The sequence below is a fragment of the Centropristis striata genome, chromosome 14 (genome assembly GCF_030273125.1).
Source record: "Centropristis striata isolate RG_2023a ecotype Rhode Island chromosome 14, C.striata_1.0, whole genome shotgun sequence".
Classification (NCBI taxonomy): domain Eukaryota; kingdom Metazoa; phylum Chordata; class Actinopteri; order Perciformes; family Serranidae; genus Centropristis; species Centropristis striata.
The window spans coordinates 29,547,213-29,572,310 of record NC_081530.1 but is presented as its reverse complement, the minus strand read 5'-3'; the positions used below and the strand labels follow the sequence as shown (position 1 = coordinate 29,572,310).

Below are 25,098 nucleotides of genomic sequence, written 5' to 3'. Positions count from 1 at the left end.
TTCAAACAGACCACCAGCTAATTATGGCTTCCCCAGATCCCCGAGCTCAAGAAATCACTACAGAATAAGCCACGGGTATGAGATGTTTTCTTTTGCCCCCTCCACTGTGGTTTAGTTAACTGGGGATTCAGCAACAACCAATGAAAATAAACTTTCTACATAGGCCCAAAGTACTGAGACGATATGGGAAATGAGTTTGTTTCAAAAAATGTCAGGTATTTAGAACATTTTTTGTGTGTCGGTTTATTATTTTTCAATTCAACCTTTTGTTATGGAGCTTAGGTTTGAGTCTATAATGAATATCCAGACAATTGAGAGGTAAGAATGATACTTTCTTTGCTTTATTCAAGATACTACCAAATATTTACAACACTCAAAATGCGCAGACTCCCGATCCATTCAGCATTTTGTGATATCCCAAAAATAAATAACTTTTATTTGAGTGGGGAAAAGGAATTTCGAGCCTGTGTAGAAAAATAAATACAAATACTTCATTTGCTGTGAAAGATTGTCACAGGGAATGTGGAATTTTTCTCTCATCAAAACAGAGCAGTTCTTCAGAGTGTTTTTACAACAATCATAGTCACAGTGGTCTTTCTTCCCTTCATATCCGTCCTGTCTGTCCTAAGTGCTCCCTTGCAAACATCACAGTCCTTGCAACGGGACATATGAAGAGCCCACTCTCCTCTGAGGCCTGAACGCACAGCGGCTGGCCTCCTCAGCTGTGTTTAGCCTGTTTCAGTCTTTCTGAAGGTTCGGCCTGATCCACTCCAGTCTGGATTGTCTGCAAAAATACAACATTATTTTGATTAAATAAAAATGCATCATTTAAAGATTGTGAGATTAATGTTATTATGGGCTTCATTTGGAGCAGTGCAACATGTGGGTAAACACTGTAATGACATCGATGTTCTCAGCACATTTTCCCCTTATTATAAATAGTAGCTAAGTTGGATGGTGAAATGTTGTGGCTTTCTTACAAAAAATGTGAGTAATATTTTTGTACAGTCTACAGGGACCTACACCCCTTTCATTACGAAATGAAACAAAAGCATTCATGAAGATGATGAAAGGTATGCCAATTGGAACATTTTAACTGTAATAATACTTGGATTTTTATGTAGTGGTTGTGCGTAAAATGCGCATGGGAATATTTTGGCACAGTTTGTTTCTTAGCATGAAAAGTGAAAATCTTACCGTGCTGTAGCATCACCAGCTGCTCTGCTAGTGGGACGTCGTAGACAAGGACCAGGAGCCCCCCATTCTCCAGACCGAGAACGCGTAGCTCAGACGCTCGTGCGCCACGTAGCTGCAGCTAGTCCCCCGCGCGTCCAGCTCGTCGCTCTGCAGAACTTGGCACAGGAAGTCGATGTACCGGGCCGCCAGCTTCAGCGTCTGGATCTTGCTGAGTTTGTCCGACGGGAGGGTGGGAATGATCTTACGTAACGACGTGAACGCCTCGTTGAGGGATTGCGTCCGTTGCCGCTCGCGGATGTTGGCCATCACGCGCTGCGTGTGCAGGTCATCGAAGGAGGGCGCGGGGCTGCTGCTGCCGGTTTCGCTGTCTCCGCTCCCCGCGCTGCCTCCACCGCCTCCGTCGCAGCTCTTCCTGCATTTCTTCTTGCCGGGACTCTCCATGTCTCCCTCGTCCTCATCCTCGTCCGAGCGCCTCCGGGTCGCCCGCCGCTTCCTCGCGCCTCTCCGCGGCAGCTGACGGTCGGTCTCCTCCTCGCTGTTCCCCGCACTGTCCATTGGGGAGGAGTCCTCTTCTCGCATCTTTCAAAACTTTTCTACTTGGTCTGTAGGAGCGTAATAACCCCTGACCTTAATTCAGTGAAGTGGCGACAACATCAACAAACACGACAGGTAATAAGAAGTGTGGCCTGCAAAGGGGCGTGAGCTGCTATTACGGTAAATCTCATGCGCCACGGAGAGGGAGAGGTGTCTGCCAGACTGGGACGACCGGGGCTCTTATAGCGGGGAGCGGGCAGGAGGATTTTGGGGAGTGCTGTGATTGGGTGAGGAGGGGTGTAACATAATACTGCAGGGGAAGGAGAGTTGCTATAATATCAGAAATGGTGTTTAGGACTCCTTAAGGCTCATTTACACAAGATTGCGAAAGGGGGTGTAGGAGGGCGCGGTGTTATTGACTCATAGGTGTAGATTCTCTCTTTTAGGGATGAATTATTTTCCCCTTCTCACCTAAATGTATTTCTGACACAAAAGCATAATATTGATTAAATTAAGCAGAGCAACAATCTGTTTAAGGTCTATTTTTTTTATCAGCATTGAGGAAATTATTTTATTTTAAGACTCATTTTTTGAACTTTTTCCATACAGTTTTTTAGTAGTTGCCAGGTATACACAGACTTCCTTTAACTTTTCCCCTTTTGCAAATAAATCAAAGAAGATAATATTAATTCCTCCACGTCTGTAGGCCTCGAGTCTCCCTGTCCAGGTCTAGACGCTGCCTGAGATGGGAGCAGTGGCGGTGAAAAATATCAGCCCTACTGAAACACAGGAGGTTGTCACAGCAGGAGGTCTCGGCTCGTATAAGCAGACCGAGGTGTTTATTTTCCCGTCAGCGGCCCCGCGTTGAGGTATGCGCTTAACTGGGTCTGACTCCCGCAGGGATCTGGACACCGCGGCTCAGGTTTAAAAGACCGGCCGTCCCAGGGAGCTCTCAGGGCGGATCCGTGCTCACAGCAGGGTCGCTGAAGGCGGTGTACGGGCTGGAGCGCAATGCAAACACTGGAGGTGATAAAGATGGACTGGGGAGAGAAAGGGAGAGAGAGAGAGAGAGAAAGGAAAGACTCGCACGCACAGAGTCTAAACACGCACACATGACCACCCAGCTCTGGGGCCTACAACGCTATTATATCACAATCCAGCAGAGACACCTCTACATGTGGCTGAAACTAGATCTGGCAACTTTTGGAGGTGGTCCGTGGTGTGAATTATCCACAGGGAGGATGACACACGAGGAGGTCCACAGCAGGCCCGGTCTGGTCCCTTTTTAATTGGGAGAAACCGCCACAAGCGCCTCTCGGACCTGGAGCTGCCTCAATTTACACCTCAGTGCTAAAGATAACATCCAGCGTCACCCCTGGATTTGCGATTCAAATGAACTGACTCCTAACACATTTGCTCATGACACGGCTGATAAGACTTTTAGGAGTCGATAAAAGCTGGCTTTGTTCTCAGCCACACCTGCTGCAGGCCAGGTGAGGCTGTGCCGCTCTCCAAGGTGCTGAAATAACACCTGAAGCTCCCACAGAAACCTCCCTAAAATATAGGCTATACATAGTATGTATATATTAATTAAATATATTTGATATATATATTAAAAATCTATTAAATGTCACTCCTTTAAACATTAACACTTTACAAATAATATTGGATGCAGCCTTGTTATACTAAAAATAAATACATTTAGGTCATGAATATGTCAGGGCATTAATCCAGCATGAGTTAAAAACATAAATTATGATCGTATATATATTTATTTTAAAGCAGCAATAAGTCACATATATTAAAACAAATATTTGGAGGAGGTGATCTTGGCTTGTTTAGGTCTAGTCTGATAATTCATGTAATTGACAAAATATTATTATGTCTTATACTTTCTGAGAGCTTGTTTTTTTTTTTAAGAAAAAAAAAGACATATTTTAGAAATGTCCTCATATCACAGGCTGAATAAAGATGAGATATTCTTTACAACAGTCCATCAGTTCAACCGTTTCAACTCAATCCAGTGTCCATGAGGTTCACATTGCTGACTCAGGTGTTCTCCAGCAGGTCCGTCATGAAGGAGATGTAGACGATGGCCAGACGCAGCGTGTCGATGCGGGACAGTCTCTTCTCGTAGGCGAATGTGGGCACTTTCCTCCTCAGTTCGTCAAACGCCTCGTTCAGGCTGAACATCCGCTTCCTCTCCCGCACGTTGGCCGCCTGCCGCTGCACCACGGTGATGATCCTCCTCCGTTTGGACTTACTGTGATGCCCGTGCGCCCCGCGGCTGTAGCACCTCGGTGCGGCCATCACCAGGTGCTCGGTGCAGAGCTCCACGGGGCTCAGGTCGCTCCAGGGTGAGTCGCTCAGCCGCGTCTGGTTGCTCAGGCTGGACGTATCATCATCATCCAGCTGCTGCTTTGGTCCCAATGTGCACTTCATCAGGTTCATGTCATTCACAAAATCTATCAACGTGGAGTCTACTAAGTGGTCCTGCATCTCCACATTCAGTGCCAAACAGCAGTCTCTCAGCAAATATGTCACTTTTATATGTCTGCTATCCAGTCAAGCGCAAAAACAGATCCTTATTCACCAGACACAGAGACCAAAGCAGGAGAGCATCTCAACAAGTAAATCCAAATTTCTCCAAATCCGGTCAGAGCACAACAGGGTGAGATCCTATTTGGCTCATGTCCAAGGGCCTTTCCTGCTGTTTTAATAAGTCGCCTCTGCCTCCTCACAGCGCCACATCTTTCATGTCCCCTCTACCTCTAAATTGAATCCATTTCTAACGTTAGTTGGCCGCTGAGTGGGTCGAATCCGAGGATCCGAGGGCTTAAAAAGACCAAGAGGAAGCTGGAGGGCCCTGCCAATTGATGTGCTTGTCCTCCTGGAGGCCCTTTAATGAGCTTCTGAAGAACGGAGGCTCTTGACAGAGGGTCATACAGTCTTGTTTGCACTCTCCCTCTGCTTCAGAGGCTAAATAATGACACTTTTATCACTTAAACAGGCCGAGAGAAGACCAAATAGAACATTCCCTAACAGTCACTATACACCACACTTTTCTGTTGCAAATTAAAGCAAATAACTGTCCGTTCCCATGGCAGGACAGAGTCCACACAGCGGGGACTGCTGAAAGAGCCACTGGTGTAACTGTGCGCTTCATGTCTCTGGAGAGAGTATAAAGAGCTCTGCATTACTGAGACCAAACTTCTTGTTGTTGTTGCTGTTGATGATGATAGTGGTGATAAAGACGTTGAGCCAGATCATTTAAGTTTGACCTAAATACAATTTGCTTTTACTGAGACTAACTTTATGAACTCAGTCACCCACTGCTCACGCTTCTCTGAAAACCAGTAATGACAAAAAATGATATATGATTTATATATGATGCGCAAGAGGCAATTTTGGGTGAAAGTAATATGTTGTGTCTATCTCAGTTGCTCGCAGTATACAGCACATTTTGCAGCAGCTGACCTGCAGAGAGACAATCAAAGTGTTGGTAGTCCTTTCAGAGACAGAGATTATTTAAAGTGTTGAGGTTATGTGGGGGAACACCAACTGCACTTGCCAACTACAATTTCCTTCTTGTTTTACCCAATAAAAGTGTTTTTGAATGTAATTTTATAATACTTGAATCAGGTAGTTTGACTAAGAACACAAACAGTGATTTGACTAATAATTAAATAGGCAGCAAGAAAGGTTTGCATTTCATACATAAACACAGGTTTTTGTCCAAAACACTACAGTCTCCAGACTTTTAGTCTATTGGGGTTAGATAACTTACTCAAGGGCAACTCAACTATTGTGGTCTAAGGAGGAGAGACTGTTATAAAAGTTTCTGAATTCAGCTAGTGTGGAGGTTTTTAAAGCCCACTCATGATGACGAATTGCTCCAGTGGCATGGAAAATTCTAACATCAGCTAAACAGAAGTGGAATAACTAGCTAACTGCTCATATTAATACTGTAAAATCGACTGATCCACAGGGATAAGTTCTCCTTTGGTTTCTCTCTTCTGGGAGGTCAGAGGTTATGGTCGATCCCAGAACAGTACCTCTGGAGCTTTGCAGAGATTTCAGCTGAAGTTTTTGTTCATTGGGCAGTTTAAATGGGCATAGTTGTTTTGGTTGCCTTTTGTGATGTTAGATCACCTTGTTAACATTGTTTAACAAGTTTGGTAATACAGTTTTAATCAATAGTACTTAACATTTAAAAGAAGCGTTTAGGGAAAAAAAAGGTTTATGACTCATTATACCATGGTTGCAGACACGCATAAGATCATTCTTAAGTGTTTATTAATAAACAACTAGAACTCCTCATTTGAAGCACACATTATTGGAGTATAAACAGATTAGCATTTTTTCACAAACTGTAGTTGTAATCATATATAATCATATGTAATTTATGAAGAGTAGTATTTTTGCTGACCAAAAGCCAATGGGATTACGTTTAGATTAGTGCAGAAATAAGATCAGCAGCAAATAGAAGTTCATGTTACATATTTTGATAGTAAAATAATCTTCGCAGATGAACACCACTTTTATGATTTTTTAAACTTAAATGCAATCCCCAGAAGTAAAAAGAGTGTTAGCCAATAAACAAACTGCAGCCCACAACGTCACCACCACTACACTGAAGATATTTATTCTTCTTATTCTTTAACTTCTGTGGTCTCATTTAACCACTTGTTAGCATCGCCATTGTGTGAAAATCTTTAAACTTCTATTTAACCAAAGGCCTTATTCAGGCATCTTACCAAAAAAATATTCAAAAGACTTCATAAACACTGAGATAAGGGAACAAGAAGAGCAAAAAATGCAAATTAATTTCTAGGTTTTAGACTAATTCCTGCAGCACTCTGTCTGATATGAATGCTTTAGAAATGCCTTAATATTTGCTTACAACATTATAATGTGTTATAAACGATGAATTAAGTGTTTACATTCTGCTTATAAAGTCAGGGCAGGTAAATTGAACTTGGCGGCTGCTGAGCAGAAGTTTTAATGAACTCTCAGTAGCATGTTGATACTACTCCTGCAGTGAGAAGACGCTCTGATATCAGCTCGGTGTCTTATGCATTCCTGTGTGATTATTCCATATACACCAGCATTAGAGTGTTTGTCTTGTATACACACTCCAACCTAAGTGTATCTTCTCCATCTCCCTCCACTGCCTCTTCTTCCTCTCTCTCTCTCTGTTTTCCCGGCAGGCAGATAAACATGATGGGACATTCCGCCGGTTGTCGGGGAAACGCTGAGAAAGCACAGCTGGGCGGGAGAATATGAGGTAATCTCACCCTGGGGCTGCTGGGTAAATATTGGTCTTAAATAAGGAGTAAAACCCCAAAAGAGGCACACAAACACACAGCTACACACACACACACACACACACACACACACACACACCTACAGGGGTTTATCCCAGTTTTGTCAGAATGGAAACACACAGGACGGACTCATAATGGCCCCTCTCCTGCTCTGCTATGTTATTATTGGTTACACAGAGTGAAATTAATGACAGTTTGTGGTGTGACTAAATGTTTGTGGAAGTAAATAGTGAATGTTTGACACAACAACCTCAGTGTGAAACCAAAATGTTGGTAAGTCAATGTTCAACACAGTTAAGTGGATTTAAGTCACCTAAGAACAAGACTCAGAGTCTACGGTCATGCCAAGCTCTATGAAAATCCACTCAGAACGAGCGCTGCTTTGAGCTAAATGCCAACAACAGCATGGTAAAATGCTCACACTAACACTGCTAACATGCTGATGTTTAACAGGAACAATGCTCACCGTGTTTACCATCTTCATTTAGCATTCTGCAGGTATTTTGCCAACATTAAAAATAGGCAAATAAACCTTTGATAATGGCGCTAGATGGAAATTCAGGTATTCATCAAAGTTAATACAATTCATCCTCTCAGGAGGATGTCTCTACAAAATGTTGTAGCAAGCCATCCAATATTTTTCAGAAGGACCCAAACAGCAACTGGTGGGCCTGCCAAGTGAAGTCAATGGTGACAGGTGCCTTAAACCTGCATTTTTTCTAATGGCCAGCAGGGGGCGACTCCACTGTCAGATTGCAGAGAGTCTGTGAGAAAATGACTCTACTTCTTGCTTGATTTATTACTTCAGTAAGCATTTTCCGAATGTGTATGGTCTCAATCACTAATTTCAAGTCTTCTTCGATACACCATCACGTTCATTTTGTGAATTATAGTCACATTTAGAGTAGAATAGGAAATAAAGCATGGAATACTTTAGGTATGGGCTACACAAGTCACTACCATGACACGGTGTGTTTTCTTCCTAGAACTTGGACCATTTCACAGCATGTTTTCAGTTCTGAAAAGCTAACTAACATAAAAATGTTCAGCATTCACGGATACACCAAGGAATCTGCTGGCTGTTCATTTTTGCACCTTGCTAACCAAGCTAGCCAGCTGGTGCTAGCTGACATCTTAGCACCACCCCCCGTCCAAATATTGTCACTTCATGCTCCAAGAAACAAAGATGGCGATGGCTGAAACCCAAGATGGTAACGGCCAAAAAGCCAAACATGAGGCCCCTAAACAAACAATGGATGATGTCAAGATGGCTACATGCATTACTGTCCATGGACCCACTGACCATCTGACGGACAAGTGAAAAGACCCTCATGTGGGTCATATCTGATGGTGTGCTGTGACTTTAGCCGTGCTGACACTTTTGTGTCCGCAACCCTTGTGGATGTGTCAAGCATTAGAGGCTATGACGTTTGTGTGGATAATAAATGCTGCACATTTTTGCTCAAGACAGGTTGTTATATTCATTTTTATATCCAAACACAACCTAGCAGCTCAATCCATAAATTGTATAGCCATTATTTTACTGCACATAGCAGAACAGTCATCTCGACACTAAACCCCCCTGGATATTTTGTCCATATATCATCATAAGGCCAGAGTAGGAGGCTTGAATAGAATGTGTGTTGGGAAAAATGATTTCACTAATTTCACATGATGATTGAGTGTGGAAAAAGAGTGTGGACTTTGAATAAGTAAGCATTGTGTTTTCACACTGAAACAGTTATCATTTACAAGATTTTTTAAATATAGAGATCACTGGAGAACAGTATGTGTCCAGTGTGCTGCTGCAGAGCAGCCAGAGCTGTTCTCACCATGTAAATCTGTCTTTTTTACTCCTCCTCTGGCTCTGTCCTCAGTGTGCTGTAAGAGCACAGCCAAATCTCTCCCACCACCACTGTAAATCTGAAACTAGAAACTTCTCTCTCATTCGGTTTCTTTCTTTCTCATTCTCTCTCCTTAACACTGTGTCCTCCTCAATTTTCCCTCAGTTGCTTCTGCCCACTCATTGATTAAACATATATATTGTACATCCTTCACTCCCTCTCTGTTTTGCAAAACATGAGTGGAGAAAGACTGGTGTGACAAAGGTCTAACAAAGAGCAGATTAATATAGTTGTATAGTGACTGTGTATAGAGCTACAGACTTACTATTTGCATTAAAGCTTGTGTAAAACTGGCAATGGCAATACTGTCCTTTATCAGGTTCTTGCCAACAAAACACATTTGGAGTTGAACATTTGAGAGGCAGGGAGTCAGTGGGAAGCAGGGGGAGTAAAGGAGATGAGTTTAACTCCTGACCTATCTGTCTCTTCTTCATTGTGTCACTGGGACTCTCTTGGCCTTTATTTCCTTCTCTCTCCCCACCCTGAAGCTGACTCATTGGTTCACTTGTCCCACTTCCTCTATATCCTGCACTCCGATTGGCTTAAACCAACAGCTCTTTGTGTTGTGTTTACACGGCAGGGTGGCCAGCGAAAGGTAGGGTTCATGCTTGTGTGTGTGGAAGCTGGCTGAACCCCAATACCACATCATATATCTCCCTGCTCCCCCTCCTTCTCCAAACCTAAACCTCCCACTCCCCAAACCGCTGCATGCCCTCAGCTCCTCCTTTCTAAATTACCCTCCTTCTCTTAATCCAACCGCTCAAACCTCTTAGCTCTCCCTCTCCACTGCCCCCCCACCTCCTCTAAAACCTCATTGCAAGGCTCCCCCACCCACCGTCACCCATGTCAGCACCTTGCCTCAGCTCACACCCACCCAGCCCCCCTTCTGCAGTCTGAGTAATGTCTGTGTTTATTTTCTGAAAGAAGGTCACCCAGTCTTTTCTGTGTATTTTAAGGGTGCCATGTTTCATTTGTTTTAACAGTCATATTTTGAATGCCAGTGCATGCTGAGAAGCCTGAAATGCTGAGGAGACCGATGCCACTTTTTGATGATGATGATGATGATGATGATGATGATGATATTTGTCCTGATGCCATAAAGGTGTATTTATCTGGTGTAAATCATAATCTGTTAAAACAATGTTTTTCATCTTTACTCTGAGATTGTTTATGTAAAATATGTTTACATATAACTGTTCAAGACAGATTAAGACTGATTGTTCCAGACTTTTTTCCACTCCAGATCTGCTCAAGAACAGAGGTGAGTTAGAAAATATGGACAGGACCAGAGGAAAAACACTCTGGAAGTACTCACAGCATCCCCATGATGGTGTCTCAGTAAATTTCCTCTCGCAATCAATTACATAAATATGACACCAATCACCAGAAATTCCCCCTTTCCACCAACACAGAACTGGTCCCATTCAAGATGGCACAACTTATTTTAAACACCTTTGTAACATTTTGGCTAAATTACATCGGTTCAAACACAAAAAATTGGCTCACAGCAGCCAAAAAACAGCAAGATTTCCTTGACCTGAAGTGTAAACTAAGGTGAGTGTGTCAAAATATATAAGTTGGAATGAGAGGATGGAGTCTTGCACATAGTATTCTTCTACATCTTTATATCAATAACAGTTCCTCAATGCATTTATGGGGTACAAAAAATGAATTGCTACTTGTGTTATGCATTGTGAAACACCCTCTGTTGACGCCACATCCTTGATTACAATGTTTCTGCTCAAAACTGGTATAAATGTGAGCTGGTTGGCTAGAAAGCACCAAGGATCCAAGAATCCTGAATGAGACCAGTTACACCTTTTCCACCAAGGCACATCAAGGGCTGGTTCAGAGCTGGTGCCTAATCTCTAAACCAGTTCTTTACATTTCGACAGCCAACAAACCGGCTCTCAGCAAGGAAAACTGGTTCCAGAGTGGCACCAACTCTTTGCTGGTCTTGAACCATAAACCACTTACATCAGGGACTGGGCCGGAATTATCTTGACCAACAAGACCAACTAAAACGCGTATCATTCATTTTATTGTGTTTTAGTTGTTTAATTGCAATGTGAGTGATATGGGTTAGTGTTCGCGGGCTAGTGTTAGCGGGCTAGCGTTAGCTTACAACAGAGGCTAACTTCAACATCTTACGCTGTAATCGTCGTCCATAGCATACAAAACGAGCAGCACGAATGTGTTGTACCAGTTGTGTTTGGATGCCAATGTAGGTTCGCAAAGCCAGGAGCAACATATGTAAAGAGACCATGTAGTCCGCCATTGTTGTTATTATGCTTGCAGAGAGCGGAGATGTATGCAGAGATGCAGACATTTACAGTGACGTAATGACGTGGCTCTCTAGCTTGTGGAAATGAAAACAGGTTCTGAGAAGCAAGTTGGTTCAACTTGCCAACCAGCTCCAGCACTATGACTAGAACTAACTAGGTTTGCATTGGTCAAAAAGTGGTATTAAAGAGCCAGAGCTCATTTAGTGGAAAAGGGAAAAGAGTCGCCTTAAGTGAGAGATGCTGTCTTAAGCACTGATCTTTAAACTCACTGAGGAAAACTAAAATGGTGTGTCTTTCTTTTTATGTTAAACATATTTGTCATATGTAGTCTTTAGTAAATTAAAATGACCCTGCCTGCCAGAGTCAGAGGACGGTTCACTGATCAGGGGTGTTTCTTTCATCTTCATGTCAATGACTATAAGTGCTTTTCCAGCAATCAGCTCTAACGTACACACCGTCATCGGCACTTTGGCCACCCACGTTTCACTTTCTCTTCATCTCTTACTTTTTTTCCTTCTCTCTCTCTCTCTCTCTCTTTGCCTATTTGTACCTTCAGCTCTGCGGTTCGACAAGGTTGTCATAAAAATATAATAATAAAATATTTACTTGTGTCCTGGGTATTGTCCTGTAAAGCTACATGACTAAACATGAGATCATTTTTTCCAGACGCATACATTTTTTTCTCCGCTTTTGGCTTATTTATTTTTCTGTGGTTTTGGGAGGTTGTGGCTGAAAGTCTGATGATATGCTGCGTGTGTTCCTCTTCTTACCCCTCCACTCATTACTCTTCTCCACATTTCTGTTCTCGATTTATATGCAAAAGGTATAAGGAGTGATAAAAATACATTTTTTTACATTAGCTTGTTGTTCCACAGTAAATCACTGTGCTCACTTTCACATTGGTGTGTATGCTCTGATGATTTGGCCTCATTCTTTCAATTTTAGTTCTGTCTCTGTGGATGATGTTACTATCATAATAGCTGCATACAGTAAAAGATTAAAACTTTAAAAAAATCTTTATTGTACCTTTTGTCCTTTCCTCAGTGTTTTGGTGTAGGAGTTACAGTTTGGTGGGAACACTGTCTAGACGCCCATGAGCCTCCCCATTACCTCCTGATTACACTGAGCCCTATTAATCTCCCTGGACTGGGTGGACAGGGCAGGGAAGGGCACTCACTCACTCACTCACACACACACACACACACACACACACACACACACACACAGACACACAGACACACAAATACAAATAGGCAGACAGAAGATAGTGTGAAAACTCAACTGAAGTGAACTGATAAAATTATGAATTGCAATGTTTCTGTGTGCAAAATAAATAAAGGGATGGGGGAAATAACTCTAAATGAATGTTATATATCTAGACATGAATAATGTGAATATGTCAGTATCATCAACATGTGATGAATTATCTGTATCACATTTAGTTCCCGAGAAAAGCATTTCTAGTAATTCTATTAAGCAATTGATTCATTTGAGCAGTTGTTGTTGTATTTGTACTTATTTTCTCAGAGCATTTAAACAACATGTTTATAGCTATTTCTAGTATTTTCATGGGAAACAACAGAGCTGCACCACCATGAAAACTAATAGGGAGATATTTATATAATATTTTTGATAATTCCAACATCACATAATTGCAGCACAAATGGCTCAAATAGCAATGTTAACACAGTGAAAAATTAATCGGATGTGATCCATGCCAAAATCTCAAAACTTATTTCTTTACCCATGCCACACCCCTCAACCAAGTTTCATGAAAACCGAGCCAGTAGTTTTTCCATAGTCCTGCTGACAAACAACTTGCTCTGAAAACACAACCACTGATCCACTGCTGGCTGTAGCTTCATAGTCAAAGCACTGGTATGATTCATCAGATCTGTTTATCGAATGGTTGAAAATCTCCTGGAACTCACCCAAGCCCGATTCCTAACCTCTAGGCCATGGACTGCGAACATAATAAGTTAGTTCATCAAAAGTTCAAATCTCATTTTAGAACCACATTCTAATATACATTTGTAAAGGCTATATAGTTTTTAATTATATCTCTATCAATGGTTAAAATGATGCAATTAATTAATGCTTTAAGCACTGGGTGTGAGGCATTGTTAAGACATACTATGCAGAAATTGTCACTATTTGTAAACACAATACTGAAATTTGACCCCTTGTGTCCAGCTCAACAAAAGTGAAAGCAAACCCCAAATTTATTGTTGTATTTGAACAAGCTTTTTCTTTCTTCTTTTTTTGGGCACTACATCTGCTATTTTTGTAGCTTTGTGCCCGCAAGTTGACGCCCACAAATGTCCCAACACACACCTTTCTCATGCTGGAATACGGGGGGCCTTTCCCAACAATTTATGTAAGTCTCTAAAACCGGCAATTCGACATTCACACCCAGTTCATGCAGTGATTAGCCAGCTGTGTGAAGGTGAGTGAGTCAGCGGGTTTGAATTCATCTGTCTTTTTTCATTCTTTACAAAGCTAGTTTTTTCACTTTCCATATGAACAACCAGGTGCAACGCAATGAATGACTTTCAGGAGAGAAATATTATGCCTCCCCCACTCTATGATCACCAGCTCTTCACTCCACCTTCTAATGTGGCCGCTTGCAACAACATCTGATCTCTGAGCTGGTGGGACAACAAATCCTTCTCTTCTAGCATACACTACAAAAATGTTTAAAAATTGCTTTATTTTCAAAAATTATGCACAAGCGCATCTATAGGACAGTATCGAAAGCTTTTATTTATGTAGATACATTCCTTTAACCCAGATTACATAAAAGTTGGGACGCAGTGAAAAGTGTAACAAGACAAAATGCAAAAATTTGCAATTTTACAATTTCCTTTGTGACCTACATCCAACAGAATAAAGTACTGAAACAAGATATCTAATGCTCAACCTGGGAAACTTTTTTTCGTAATGTATACATTCTTTTTAATTGGATTCTTTCTGTTTTTATTAGTGTTTTACACAGCATCCTTTTTTGTATTTGAGGTTGTCGTCTGTCCACCTGTAGAATGGGTCACACACAGAAGATGAGGTCAGATGACCAAATCGTCCTAATCTCAAAGGCTAATATGGCACCACAGGAATGAGTTCTTTAACCGGGAAGTAAGTAAGCATTTTAGTGATTTTGAATGGGTTTTTGGTTAGATGCCTGAAAAAAGGTCTGTGGTTAACGCAAGCCTAAGAGATGTTTGCGTTTTGTTGTCATAAAATATGTTAGTAAATCCCCCCACTTGTTAATTTTGAAGTTTTTACGCATCCTTAAAAAGGCGGTTGCTAACAAATGGCTAAATAAGAGTCAAGTGGTTGTCGGGGACATAAAACGCCATCACGCCGGACACAGACGGGAACTCTCTCACTAGTCTGCCTTAGTCTCTAGTGTTTTTCAGTGCTTTTGTAAACACTTGTAGATTGTAGATCAAGTTAATAAACAACTTATTAGGTTATGCTAGCTTGTCAAAACCGCTGGTTAGCTTGTCAACAACAGCTGTGACGTTCACACTGTGACTGTGGTGCAGTCTATAGTATAACGTTAGCTTTTTATTTCTGTAGGCTGCATTAACGCTTCAAATATCATAAAAGTGGTGGTAATTTGTGAGGAGTATCCTGCTGTACAAAACACGTAACCATCAGAAACTTGTGTTTGCAACAGAGATTATTTTCTAATAAACTTTGTGATCCAAAATCCAATGCAACAATTCCATCGGTGAACTCTCAATGGGCCCCATGGTGATTCTAACTTCCAGGTTGGCCAACAAATATATGTAATTTTGTTTGCTGTGTTTTAAATTGCACAAACACACACAATTCCCTTGAGTAAAAATAGTGTCACAAGAAACATCAGTCTGTCGTCGTCAGGGTTACTGAGGGCGGGGCGGTGGGTGTCGGGTACCAAGGAAACAAACTAACTATGGGAATCCAACTCACAGAGCAAAAGAAATGTTTACTTTTGGGGTTAATGGTGTGTGTGCATGTGCTGTTGTATACACGTGTGTGCACATTGATCCCTTGGGAAAGAGTTAAATGCTTGAGCCCGTCTGACTCTGTGTGAGCTCGGCTATCTGCCTACCTGAGGGAGCATAAAAACAGAGATGCAAAGCAGAAGTGCCAAAAATCTCTTAGAAATGCCTTTGAAAATGCCATAAAGGGATTTCATGGATGTCAGTAGGCCTGTGAGAGATGGGCCTTGATACGAGTCAGCTCTGGCTGAACCGTGCTGGAGAATATATGGCCACAGTTGCGCAGCTCTGACTGGTGGAACACTTAAGGTTTTATGACCTGCTGCCATTTGGGGCTCTGGGATAGAGCAGAGTGCCGACCACATAACTAATTAGGCCTGGCCAACGGGGGTGTGCAAAGATGGGGATTTGTGGATTGTGGGTTGTGGATGTGGTGTGTCTGCATGAGTGAATGAGTGAGTGAGCCAGTGAGTGTGTGGCATGGGTCGTTGTGTGTGTGTCCTGAACCTGGAGCATTGCGTCAGGGAGCCGTTTGTTCTCCATAAAGACTTCAGGGGCTCTTTCATGTAGGAGCCGCCAGGCCTGGAAACTTTGACACAGGAGATAGACACACACACAGCTAATCTACACACACACACACACACACACACACACACACACACACACACACACACACACACACACACACACACAAAGCAGAGACCACTCCAGGAGAGACAGACGGAGGTGTATGAAAAGATAGTCTGGCCCGCACAACAAAAACAACACTCCTCCTATTGTCTCATCTCTCTCTTTCTCTCCCTCCCTCTTCTTCTTCTCTCCATCGGAGGATCATGAAGATAAACGACCATACCTAGATATGAGAGTCCAGTGGCAGGAGGGGGGTGGAGGGGTGGGGGTGTCAGAAGTGGAATGTGTGTGAACTGCACACCGCCGCCGATAACTCAGAGAGACAAGTAGGAGGAAGAGAGAAAGCAGGAGAGAGGGGGAGGAGGCGTGAGGGAGTGATAGGAGGAATGACAAGATAAATGAGTGGTGATGGAGGGAGGGGGTACAGGTGCAGGAGAGGTGCACATGAGCTGGGGGTTGAGTTCAGGCAATGGTAAAGGCCTGGGTGGGGGGGTCATCGGAGGACATTTAAAGTCCATTTAAACTTTTTAGATCACTGTTTTTAAGTCTCTTTAGTTTAAGATAACAAGTTTTAAGTGTTTTGTTTATTTGTACAGTTGAAACTATGACGGTTGCACAATTTCACGTCATTCAGAGCACGCTGGGAGTGATCTGTAATGACCATGTGATCACAAGTACTGTCTATTGTCAAAAAGCTTTAAATGGAGTGAGTATACTTCTACTGAAGGCTCAAATATGTTTATTTTGTGTGTGTGTTCTACTGGGGGGGGGGGGCAGGGTTTTGTCATACTTTATAATCATATATAATATATAACAACAACATAATAATTTAGTTAATCAAAAGTTCAAATCTCATTTTAGAGCCACATTCTAATATAAATGTATAAAGGCTATATCGTTTTTTAATTATATCTCTATCAATGGTTAAAATGATGCAATTACCTAATGCTTTAAGCATTGGGTGTGAGGCATTGTTAAAGACATACTATGCAGAAATTGTCACTATTAGTAAACACAATACTGAAATTTGGCCCCTTGTGCCCAGCTCAACGATAGTGAAAGCAAACCCCAAATTTATTCTTGTAATTGAACAAGCTTTTTCTTTCTTCTTTTTTTTGGGCACTACGTCTGCTATTTTTGTAGCTTTGTGCCCGCAAGTTGACGCCCACAAACGTCTCATACACAGCTAAATGAAAAGAAAAGAGAACATAAAGGCAAAGGGCAGGGTCTGTGGGTCATAAAAGGGATTGAGAGGGATAACTTTTGCTTGAGTTTATAGATTAATTTATAGAAAAGTCTGCATGGTATACCTTTAAGAACAATATTGGCATATCAATGCAGATACATTAAAAAGCTGAGATAGAGATTAGGCCAGCAGAGATTCCAGAAAGTCGGTGCAGAAGACAACCCCCAAAAAACAGCAAATTGTTGCATACACCCCGGTGAGCTATTTCCAGTCTTCATGCTAAGCTAAGCTAACTGGCTAATGGCTGCAGCTTCACTTTTCCTATACTGACGTGAAAGTGATATCAAGCTTCTCATCTAACTCTCAACAATAAAAGTGATTAAATGTTTTCCCTAAAACTATTCATTGAATTAATAATTCCTCACTCTCTGTAAGCCTTCAGGTCAGCAGTTATAAATGTTAAGTCATTATTAACGGCTTTTAATTATAAAGCACAGATGTACATGATCAAGTGGGACAGATGAAGATGAGCCACGTTAATTGCAGCTCCTTATCTGTCCTCTTTAGGCAGCTCCCGATAAGCTCTCCAGCTCTTAGCACCTCACAGCTAATGAGACTCCCCGCTGAAAGGCAGCAGGATCTGTGTGTGTCTGTGGGGGTGTGCAGGCAAAGAAAACAGAAAAAGATCTTTAGGCTGTCTCTCAGCACTTTATCACTTAACACCCACTGGCCAGCATAAAAGAGTTTGTTGTGGGAGGGAATTTACCATGAAAAACAAGAAATCTCTGTTATTAATCATCATAGGCATGCATTTTTCTCACAATCAAAGCCAAGATTTCTAAACTGGAGACTTTCCCAGACCCCCTTGTCTCCAAATTTTTTTATTTTGTTTTATTTTGAAAACATGCTAAAAAATTATCTGCATTTAAAATGATTCTGTATTCCAAAAAATGGCAGCATGGTAAACATTTCAAAATATAGAGCTCTTTAATGGGTTGAATTTCTGTTTTCATTTAAAAAACATTGAGACTTCATATGAAAACAGTCAATGGAATACAGTAAAGCAGCACAGATGACGCATTTCTGCGATATTGTGTGAATATTTGGGAGTTTTTTCAAAAAGGCACGAGGCGAGAGAAAAGAGACGTTTCTCTAACGGAGCTCAGCCGGCTCAGTTGTCTCTTTATCTTCAGTATCCAAGCAGGAGAAAATGCACCAAAAATAGGTACAGAGCATCAATATAAATTTATTGTTTTCCCCATTTGGATTTGATTAATTTAAAGCAAAAGCCTGGCCTATATACTTTCTGCACCATGTTTGACAGATGAATGGCTTCACTCACTTTGTTTTGTGTCCCAGTGTGATGTATGAAGCAGTTTTGCTCCCCCAGCAGGCTGTGTGAGGGAGTTACATCCAATCAGGAGTGATTTTTGTTTTTCCACAAGCTCCTTCTGCAAGTCTCACCCACTGTTCAGTCGATTTAGAGGAGCTCTGAAGAACACATAAGAAATCTTGCTTTCTAAAAATCGTGTTTAATTGTTAAGGCAGGTCTGAATATTCCTCATGCTATTATTAATGTTGCGGCACCTCAATAATTACACACAATGCACCTGATTTTCAGACAGAATACTGGTTGATTCATTTTTTAGGCAAACTGCTTGATGTCACTTTTCCTCTTTTTCTTGGATTTTGGTGGTTCAGGATCTTCGCTAACATCTGTACATGTTTCATGTCTCCTTTTTTTGCCTGGCTTGTCACTATGGTAACCACTGGAGTCACTGCCGTGGATCTCTGTAGAAGCTAGCACAACCTCCTCCTCCTCTTCTTCTTCTTCTTTCCTGTGTTTGTCCTTTTTCTTTTTCTTCTTCTTTTTTTCTCCGGACTCGTTGCCGTTTTCTTCAATCACTGTTCCGTTCAGCTCTGTGTTGCCATCCAGCTGGCAGGAGGCAGGTGTATCCGTCACCTCCTCTTCCCTCTCCTCCTCTTTGATTTTGTCTTTCTTCTTTTTCTTCTTCTTCTTGGGGGTGTCTTCAGGAGACTCCTCTGTGGGTTGTGGGTCCGGTTCAGTCTCTGGTGGTTCGGACGGGTCTGCAGGGTCGCAGGCCTCTGAGCTCTCATCCATAGCCAGCAGCTCCTGCACACTGAAGACATGCAGACAAAAACATTTTACAACCAGTTCTTAAAACAAAACATTCTCAGATCAAGAAAACTGTCAATTACATAGTGAATGCTATTATTGTTAGATTTCCAATGAACTCAAATTTACACATAAAAACATTGTATACCGGTACATTTTAAGGTAAAACAAAGGTTTTATTTTGGTATAGGTAGTGGGCAGAAAAAAGTAAAAGTCCTCCCTCACGACTGAGTCATTTCAAGAAATAAAACCTGTTTTACATCATTGTGATTTAAATGTCTTCAGTAACTTAAAGGCATAACTTGGAAATCTGGGAAATTATGAAGGTGATTTTTCACTATTATGTGACATTTTGTAGACTTAACATTTATAGAAAAAGGCTGTTTAACCATTTGAATTTGTCTCGTCTCAGCTTTGCATTTTACCTCTTTCTTGACACTCTTTCCAACCACTTCTCTCCTCTCTGCTACACTTGAAGAAGGCAGGAAGCACACATCGGAGTCGCGATACTGACAGAAATAGCAGCCAAGGCACAGTAGCTCAGATGTTCAGATCCGGGGAGCGGATGTGATAAAATTTCTGCTCCACTGGAGAATTAACGTGCGCCTAGTTGTTGCCTGTGTGCAGGACTTTACAACTGGCGCAGGTGTTTTGGCTACACTGCCTCGAGGACGGGAAGCGCTCGCATTCCATAGAAGTTGAATACGACGGTGAACTTTGATTCACAAACAAAGTTAAAGTTTCCTCAGTTTGGACAAGCTAACATTCTGTAGCTCATCAACATTTCAATCAACAGCAACTATAAAATGTTTTCATCACAAAGACCAAACACGCTGCAGGTGTAGCTGTGGATCTGTTTGTCTAGGATCAAGGCTGCCAAAATAATTAATAAACAAATAAACAAAACAAAAAAACAAACAAACTTAAAAACGGCATTAAATGTACCAAAATCATTTAAAATAAAAAATAAAATAAAAAGATACAGAAATACATACATAAACGAATAAATAATTACTAAAATTAAATTAAATAGTAATACAAAGAAGTAAAATGAAGAAGCAAATTAACCCACTGAGGCCTGAAAAACCACTGGGCAATTTTAAAATAAGCCTCTAATTTTCTGGAAATTCTGGAAAAATTCTGGAAAAAAAAGTGTGAACTCTTCTACTAAATAATAGATTTTTCAGCCTCTGTAGCAGATAGAAATGAAATTCAAAAAGTATTTGAGAGCTTATACAAAATACTACAAAACGACGTAAACGCTTTCCAGGCTTCAATGGGTTAAAACAGCAATTTAAATGAAAATGCTGATCGCGTCAACAATTATGAGTTTGCAGCTAAATAATAAAACAGATCCCAGACTCGTTTTGTCCCTCTCCAACCACCATCGCTGCCCACTTGCCTGGTTCTGTCCATCCTCCCTCTGATCAGCAGCACCCCCACGGTGTCAGCGTCTAGCGCCGTCACCTCGAACTCCAGATCTGCTCCGATTCTCGGCCCTGCGTCCCGCCACGTTTCCACAGCAACCAGGTTGGGTTTGGGGATGCTGGCGTTGAAGCAGCCGTGCACAAGGCAGCCCACGTGGCTTACACCCAGTTTATTCACTTTACCCTGGAAACAGAAGCACAGGGGAGATAAAATACATGCATGAGAGTGGACCAGAGGTAAAGGTCTTACTAATGTTTTCTTGGTTTTACATGCATCCGCAAATCATGCACGGTATACAACTTTAATTACATTGTGAGAGGCCCTATTAGTATTAATCTATTAATTTGATATTAAGCCAAATGAATATATTATATTGCAAATGTGAGATTTGCCCTTGTCACAGAGAGCCACTCTGCCACTCTGGATAACAGCATCTTCCAAGTGCAGTAACTGTAAGTCTTACCAACAGTTTCTGTCCTCTTTGGGGCTGAAAGATGATAAAGTTGGCCTCTATGTCTATGTGGATGTAGCCGCTGTCGTCATAGATGCCTCCATGTTGGCCCACAATCCTGATGTTTTCATAAGCCAGCAGTACTCCTTTAAGCCTGCAAGGCAACAGTCAGACATGTATTATAAGACACGGTCACATTAAACATGCAAATTGTTGTCACAACAGACCACACTTTTGACACTTGAAGTGCATTTTGCTTTTAGTCAAGTAATTTTACGTTGAAACTCTGCAACTTTTGCTTTTACTAAATTACCACATTCAAAACCAAGCCTTGTTTTCAGTACATTAATAGTGACAACAGAGGTGAAAACTTGGCCAGTAATTTCAACCGCAAACTACAACCTTGTCAGTGCCTTACATCAATGGTAAGTTACATATTAATAACATACAGTATACGGAATTGAAAGGTCTCTCGGGTTCGTAGATTGGAAGCTCAGAGAAAACACACACCAGAGAAAAAGACAGGTCTCAATGCAGGCCTTTTAATAGCTCAGAGGTTAAGTTATGCAGCGCTGGACTCAGACTGACAGCTCTTGCAGGATCCCAGTCAGAATGAGCCCTGATTTCTGTAATAATTCACGTTTGCATTCTTCTACAGAAGTTGAACTTATACGCAAACCAAATCCTACTGGCCAGTTACCTGTGACATGGACAGGCACAGGTGATACACCGTGTGTGTGTGTGTGTGTTGTTGTTGTTGTTGTTGTTGTTGTTGTTGTAACAGGTGGGTATCTGGTTGAAACAAGATCACATATTGTGAGAACACACTGCCCTGTCCCATGCCTGTCTGTGAAGGACATAACTACAGTGAAGAAAGACACAGTGGCAATCTATCCTCTTATGATTTTCAAATATAATATAACAGTATACTGTTTTTGTCCCTTCTTTATCACATTGAATCTGATATTATTTTTCTCTAAACAACAAAAAGTATGGTTTGTGACAAATTTGACCACAACGGAGCTTCATGTTTAAAGCTGTCACTTCTTTGAAATTAGATTTGTCATCCTATAGAATATACATTTTAACCTGTTTCGAGCAAAATCCAGGCAACCTTTCAAAACACTGCTTTCAAATTGTAGTGTTTTCAAGGGTTTCCAGCACCTGTTTAAACTTGACTAACAAACTAAAGCTACCTAACAGGAGAGGCAGGCTCACGTGATGTGTAAATGGCTACAATGTGCACCGCTGAAACAGACACTGCGTGTCCGCCGGTGTTGTTACCTCTGGGAGAACCGGAGCAGCTCAGCCTCCAGCTCCTCCTGGATGCCTGTCCTCTTCTTGTTCAGGTACATGGGCGGCAGGGCGACGTGTCTCCGGTGCGTGTTCATGACCAGACACGAGTACGGCGCTGACAGCAGCTCGGAGGCGGCTGCGAACGACGGGATGGAGCTCGGGAGCGCGCCCGCAGCTCTGCCCGCTGCAGAGGACTCTCCGGTCGGCGGGCCTTCAGCACTGGCGGCTGATATTTCACCAGACATTTTCACATGTTTTGGGTCGTCTTCTGCGTGCTCCAGGTTCGCCATGCTGTTTGGGAAGACCGGAAGTCACGCAATTTCCGCTTAAGGAAGGCTCAACATCTGTCAAATGAGTTCTTCATATCGCCACCTGCTGGCCAGGAGGTGACATTACAGTCAGCATTATTAACCCTTTATCAGGCAAAGAACTATATTTGGTAACTTCAGGAAATATTTCGAGAAAAAAGTTGGAAATTTACTAGATTAAAGTGGCAAATCTACAAGAAAAAAAGTCGCGATTTAAGAGATTTAAAGTGGCAAATCTGTGCGAAAAAAGTTGGAGATTTACGAGAAAAAAGTGGGGGAAAAGCAACTTTTTTCTCCCAGATTCACCACTTTAAATCTCATAAATCTGCGCATTTTGTTCTCGTAGATTTGCCACTTTAATCTCGTAAACTTTTTTCTCAAAATATTATTTTCGTATGTTTTTTTTTATTTATTTTTTTACACATTCTGTCCTCCAATACTCTCTAAAGTTGAAGTTTGGAATTTGCAAGTATTTCAATGAGTGCCCTATTAAGGGTTAAAATAGAGACAGCCAAGACCAAATAAATTAGTTATATTTACTTTTATAAACAAACAGACTTCGACTTGATGACGAAAAAACAATACATTTAATTATTATTACATTTTTTAACTGTTGTGTATGATGCCAATCGGAATATTCACGAAGAAGGTAATACTTTGCTTTGTCTTGTGGTGCAAACAAAATTAGGATGGAATAAAAACAAAATAAAGGCAAAAACTGCAACAGTCAATACTATAAAAGAACAATATATATATTAATTAAATGATTATTTATTATTATTTAAAAATAAAGAAAGCAAAACCCTTGATAGAAACAGAAAATATTTATAACTCTCGTGTTAGTATCTGTATCAAAAGACCTATGGATGTAGTAGAGATTTTTTCAAAATAAAACATTTTACCTTTTTAATTTGCATGTCAAATCTCAATCTACCATCTGTAATTTGTTGCGTTGAAATGTCATAAAATGAAAGTACACAAGTAAATAGTACCAATGCCTCAAAATTTTGTTTACTGACTATAAGTTAGCACAGTTAAATGCATATTTTTCTTGACTAGCCAACATGGCTGAATCTGAATTTAACTTTTTAACACTTACCACTTTGAATGGAATTCCTCCCTATTTTGCATATGTGGAAAAATAAGTGGAAAAATTGAAAAAACATGTTTGTGCCTGTATGTGGCTTCAATTGAAAAGTAAAATCAAGTTTTTGAAAATAAGCTTATTTCGCGTTTGGCTACAGCACAACCTACATCATCCAGTTCAAACATCTCTCAAAAAGGATTTTTTTGGGTCCTTGTCTCTAATAAGTCATATTTGAATTAAAAAAACTAAGATGTGCTTTATGCAAGAACTATGCAAATCACTGTATACCTTCAACGTCTTGTCAGCCACAGCTGTATAACTCCTGATTTCTAGGCCCAATCTTATAGGAGACAGTGTCCCTAAACCTCTCCAAAACTTTATGGGTTAAAACAGGGTATGTGTTAACTATATACAATATGCAGCTTATGCTCGTCATCAGTGGGCAAATGTGTTTTTTAGAGGTTTTTATTTGAGGTGATGCTGTGCTAACATGGTGCATAGACTCAAATGTAATTGAGTTAAATGAGACAGAAAGAAAAGCTGGGTCATGTAGTAACAGTCCAGCATAGTGATACTGTCCACATTGCACAGAGAATAGGATAAACAGGGAGCTAATAGGGGCCCAGCAGGGCACACCCAGCAGGTAAAGCTGCCCATGCTCCCAGTGCAGCCATTAACTCCTGCAGTAAATCACATTCAGCAAGCAAAAAAAGATGCTACTGAAATTGCTGAACATAATGCATTTCCTCATCAACATGCCCTTCGTTATGTAAAATACAACGTGTGCAGGTACCCTGGCAAGGATGCTGTAAAGCTGTTCATCTGATAAGAGACGGTCATTGATTATGTATCCTGTTGTCACCTGCGATGGCACATTAAGATCATTAGGGTGACCTGAGGTGTCAATTTGTGCAACTTGTGCACACATACACACACATGCATAGAAAAACGCATTGCACACACGCACAGTCTAATCTAGTGTTACTGTTTTCTGACAGAGCAGCACCACAGGAGGTCACATGATTCAGCATTTCACTCATACACACACACACACACACACACATATGCACAGTGCACTGCAGATATGGCGCTCTCTTGGGCGCCATGCCCCACTCCTGTCTGTTGTCACAGTGATAAATTGTGACGTGGTTTCTTAGTCAGCAAGCTCCCAGTAGCTTTTGCTGCTGCGGGACGTAGTTAACACACACACAAATGCACACGCACATGCTCACACACACAGTGCCGTGCTTTCCAGAGTAGGCAGCATAATGAGGTATATGTTGTTAGAGCAATTGTATATCTTCATTAAAGCTCACAGCTGTGTTTTTTGTTTGAGTTCATG

The 25,098-nt window shown here is 41.3% G+C and overlaps 3 protein-coding genes across 3 annotated transcripts; all 3 read right to left on the bottom strand.

The window, feature by feature from the left end:
* Positions 1-345: 345 nt before the first annotated feature.
* twist1a (twist family bHLH transcription factor 1a) lies at positions 346-1,903 on the bottom strand. Its single transcript, XM_059350282.1, has 2 exons — positions 1,198-1,903; positions 346-784 (listed from the first exon to the last, which is right to left on the bottom strand). Exon 1 carries the CDS (start codon positions 1,774-1,776, stop codon positions 1,225-1,227), a length of 552 nt encoding a protein of 183 aa, XP_059206265.1. The 5' UTR covers positions 1,777-1,903; the 3' UTR covers positions 346-784; positions 1,198-1,224.
* A 1,449-nt stretch (positions 1,904-3,352) lies between these two features.
* On the bottom strand, positions 3,353-5,459 carry LOC131985243 (fer3-like protein). The gene has a single exon (XM_059350283.1). It carries the CDS (start codon positions 4,228-4,230, stop codon positions 3,781-3,783), a length of 450 nt encoding a protein of 149 aa, XP_059206266.1. The 5' UTR covers positions 4,231-5,459; the 3' UTR covers positions 3,353-3,780.
* A 12,131-nt stretch (positions 5,460-17,590) lies between these two features.
* polr1f (RNA polymerase I subunit F) lies at positions 17,591-22,680 on the bottom strand. Its single transcript, XM_059349139.1, has 4 exons — positions 22,350-22,680; positions 21,078-21,219; positions 20,589-20,797; positions 17,591-19,190 (listed from the first exon to the last, which is right to left on the bottom strand). The coding sequence occupies exons 1-4, from the start codon at positions 22,649-22,651 to the stop codon at positions 18,695-18,697; spliced, it is 1,149 nt and encodes a 382-aa protein (XP_059205122.1). The 5' UTR covers positions 22,652-22,680; the 3' UTR covers positions 17,591-18,694.
* Between the last annotated feature and the right edge of the window lie 2,418 nt (positions 22,681-25,098).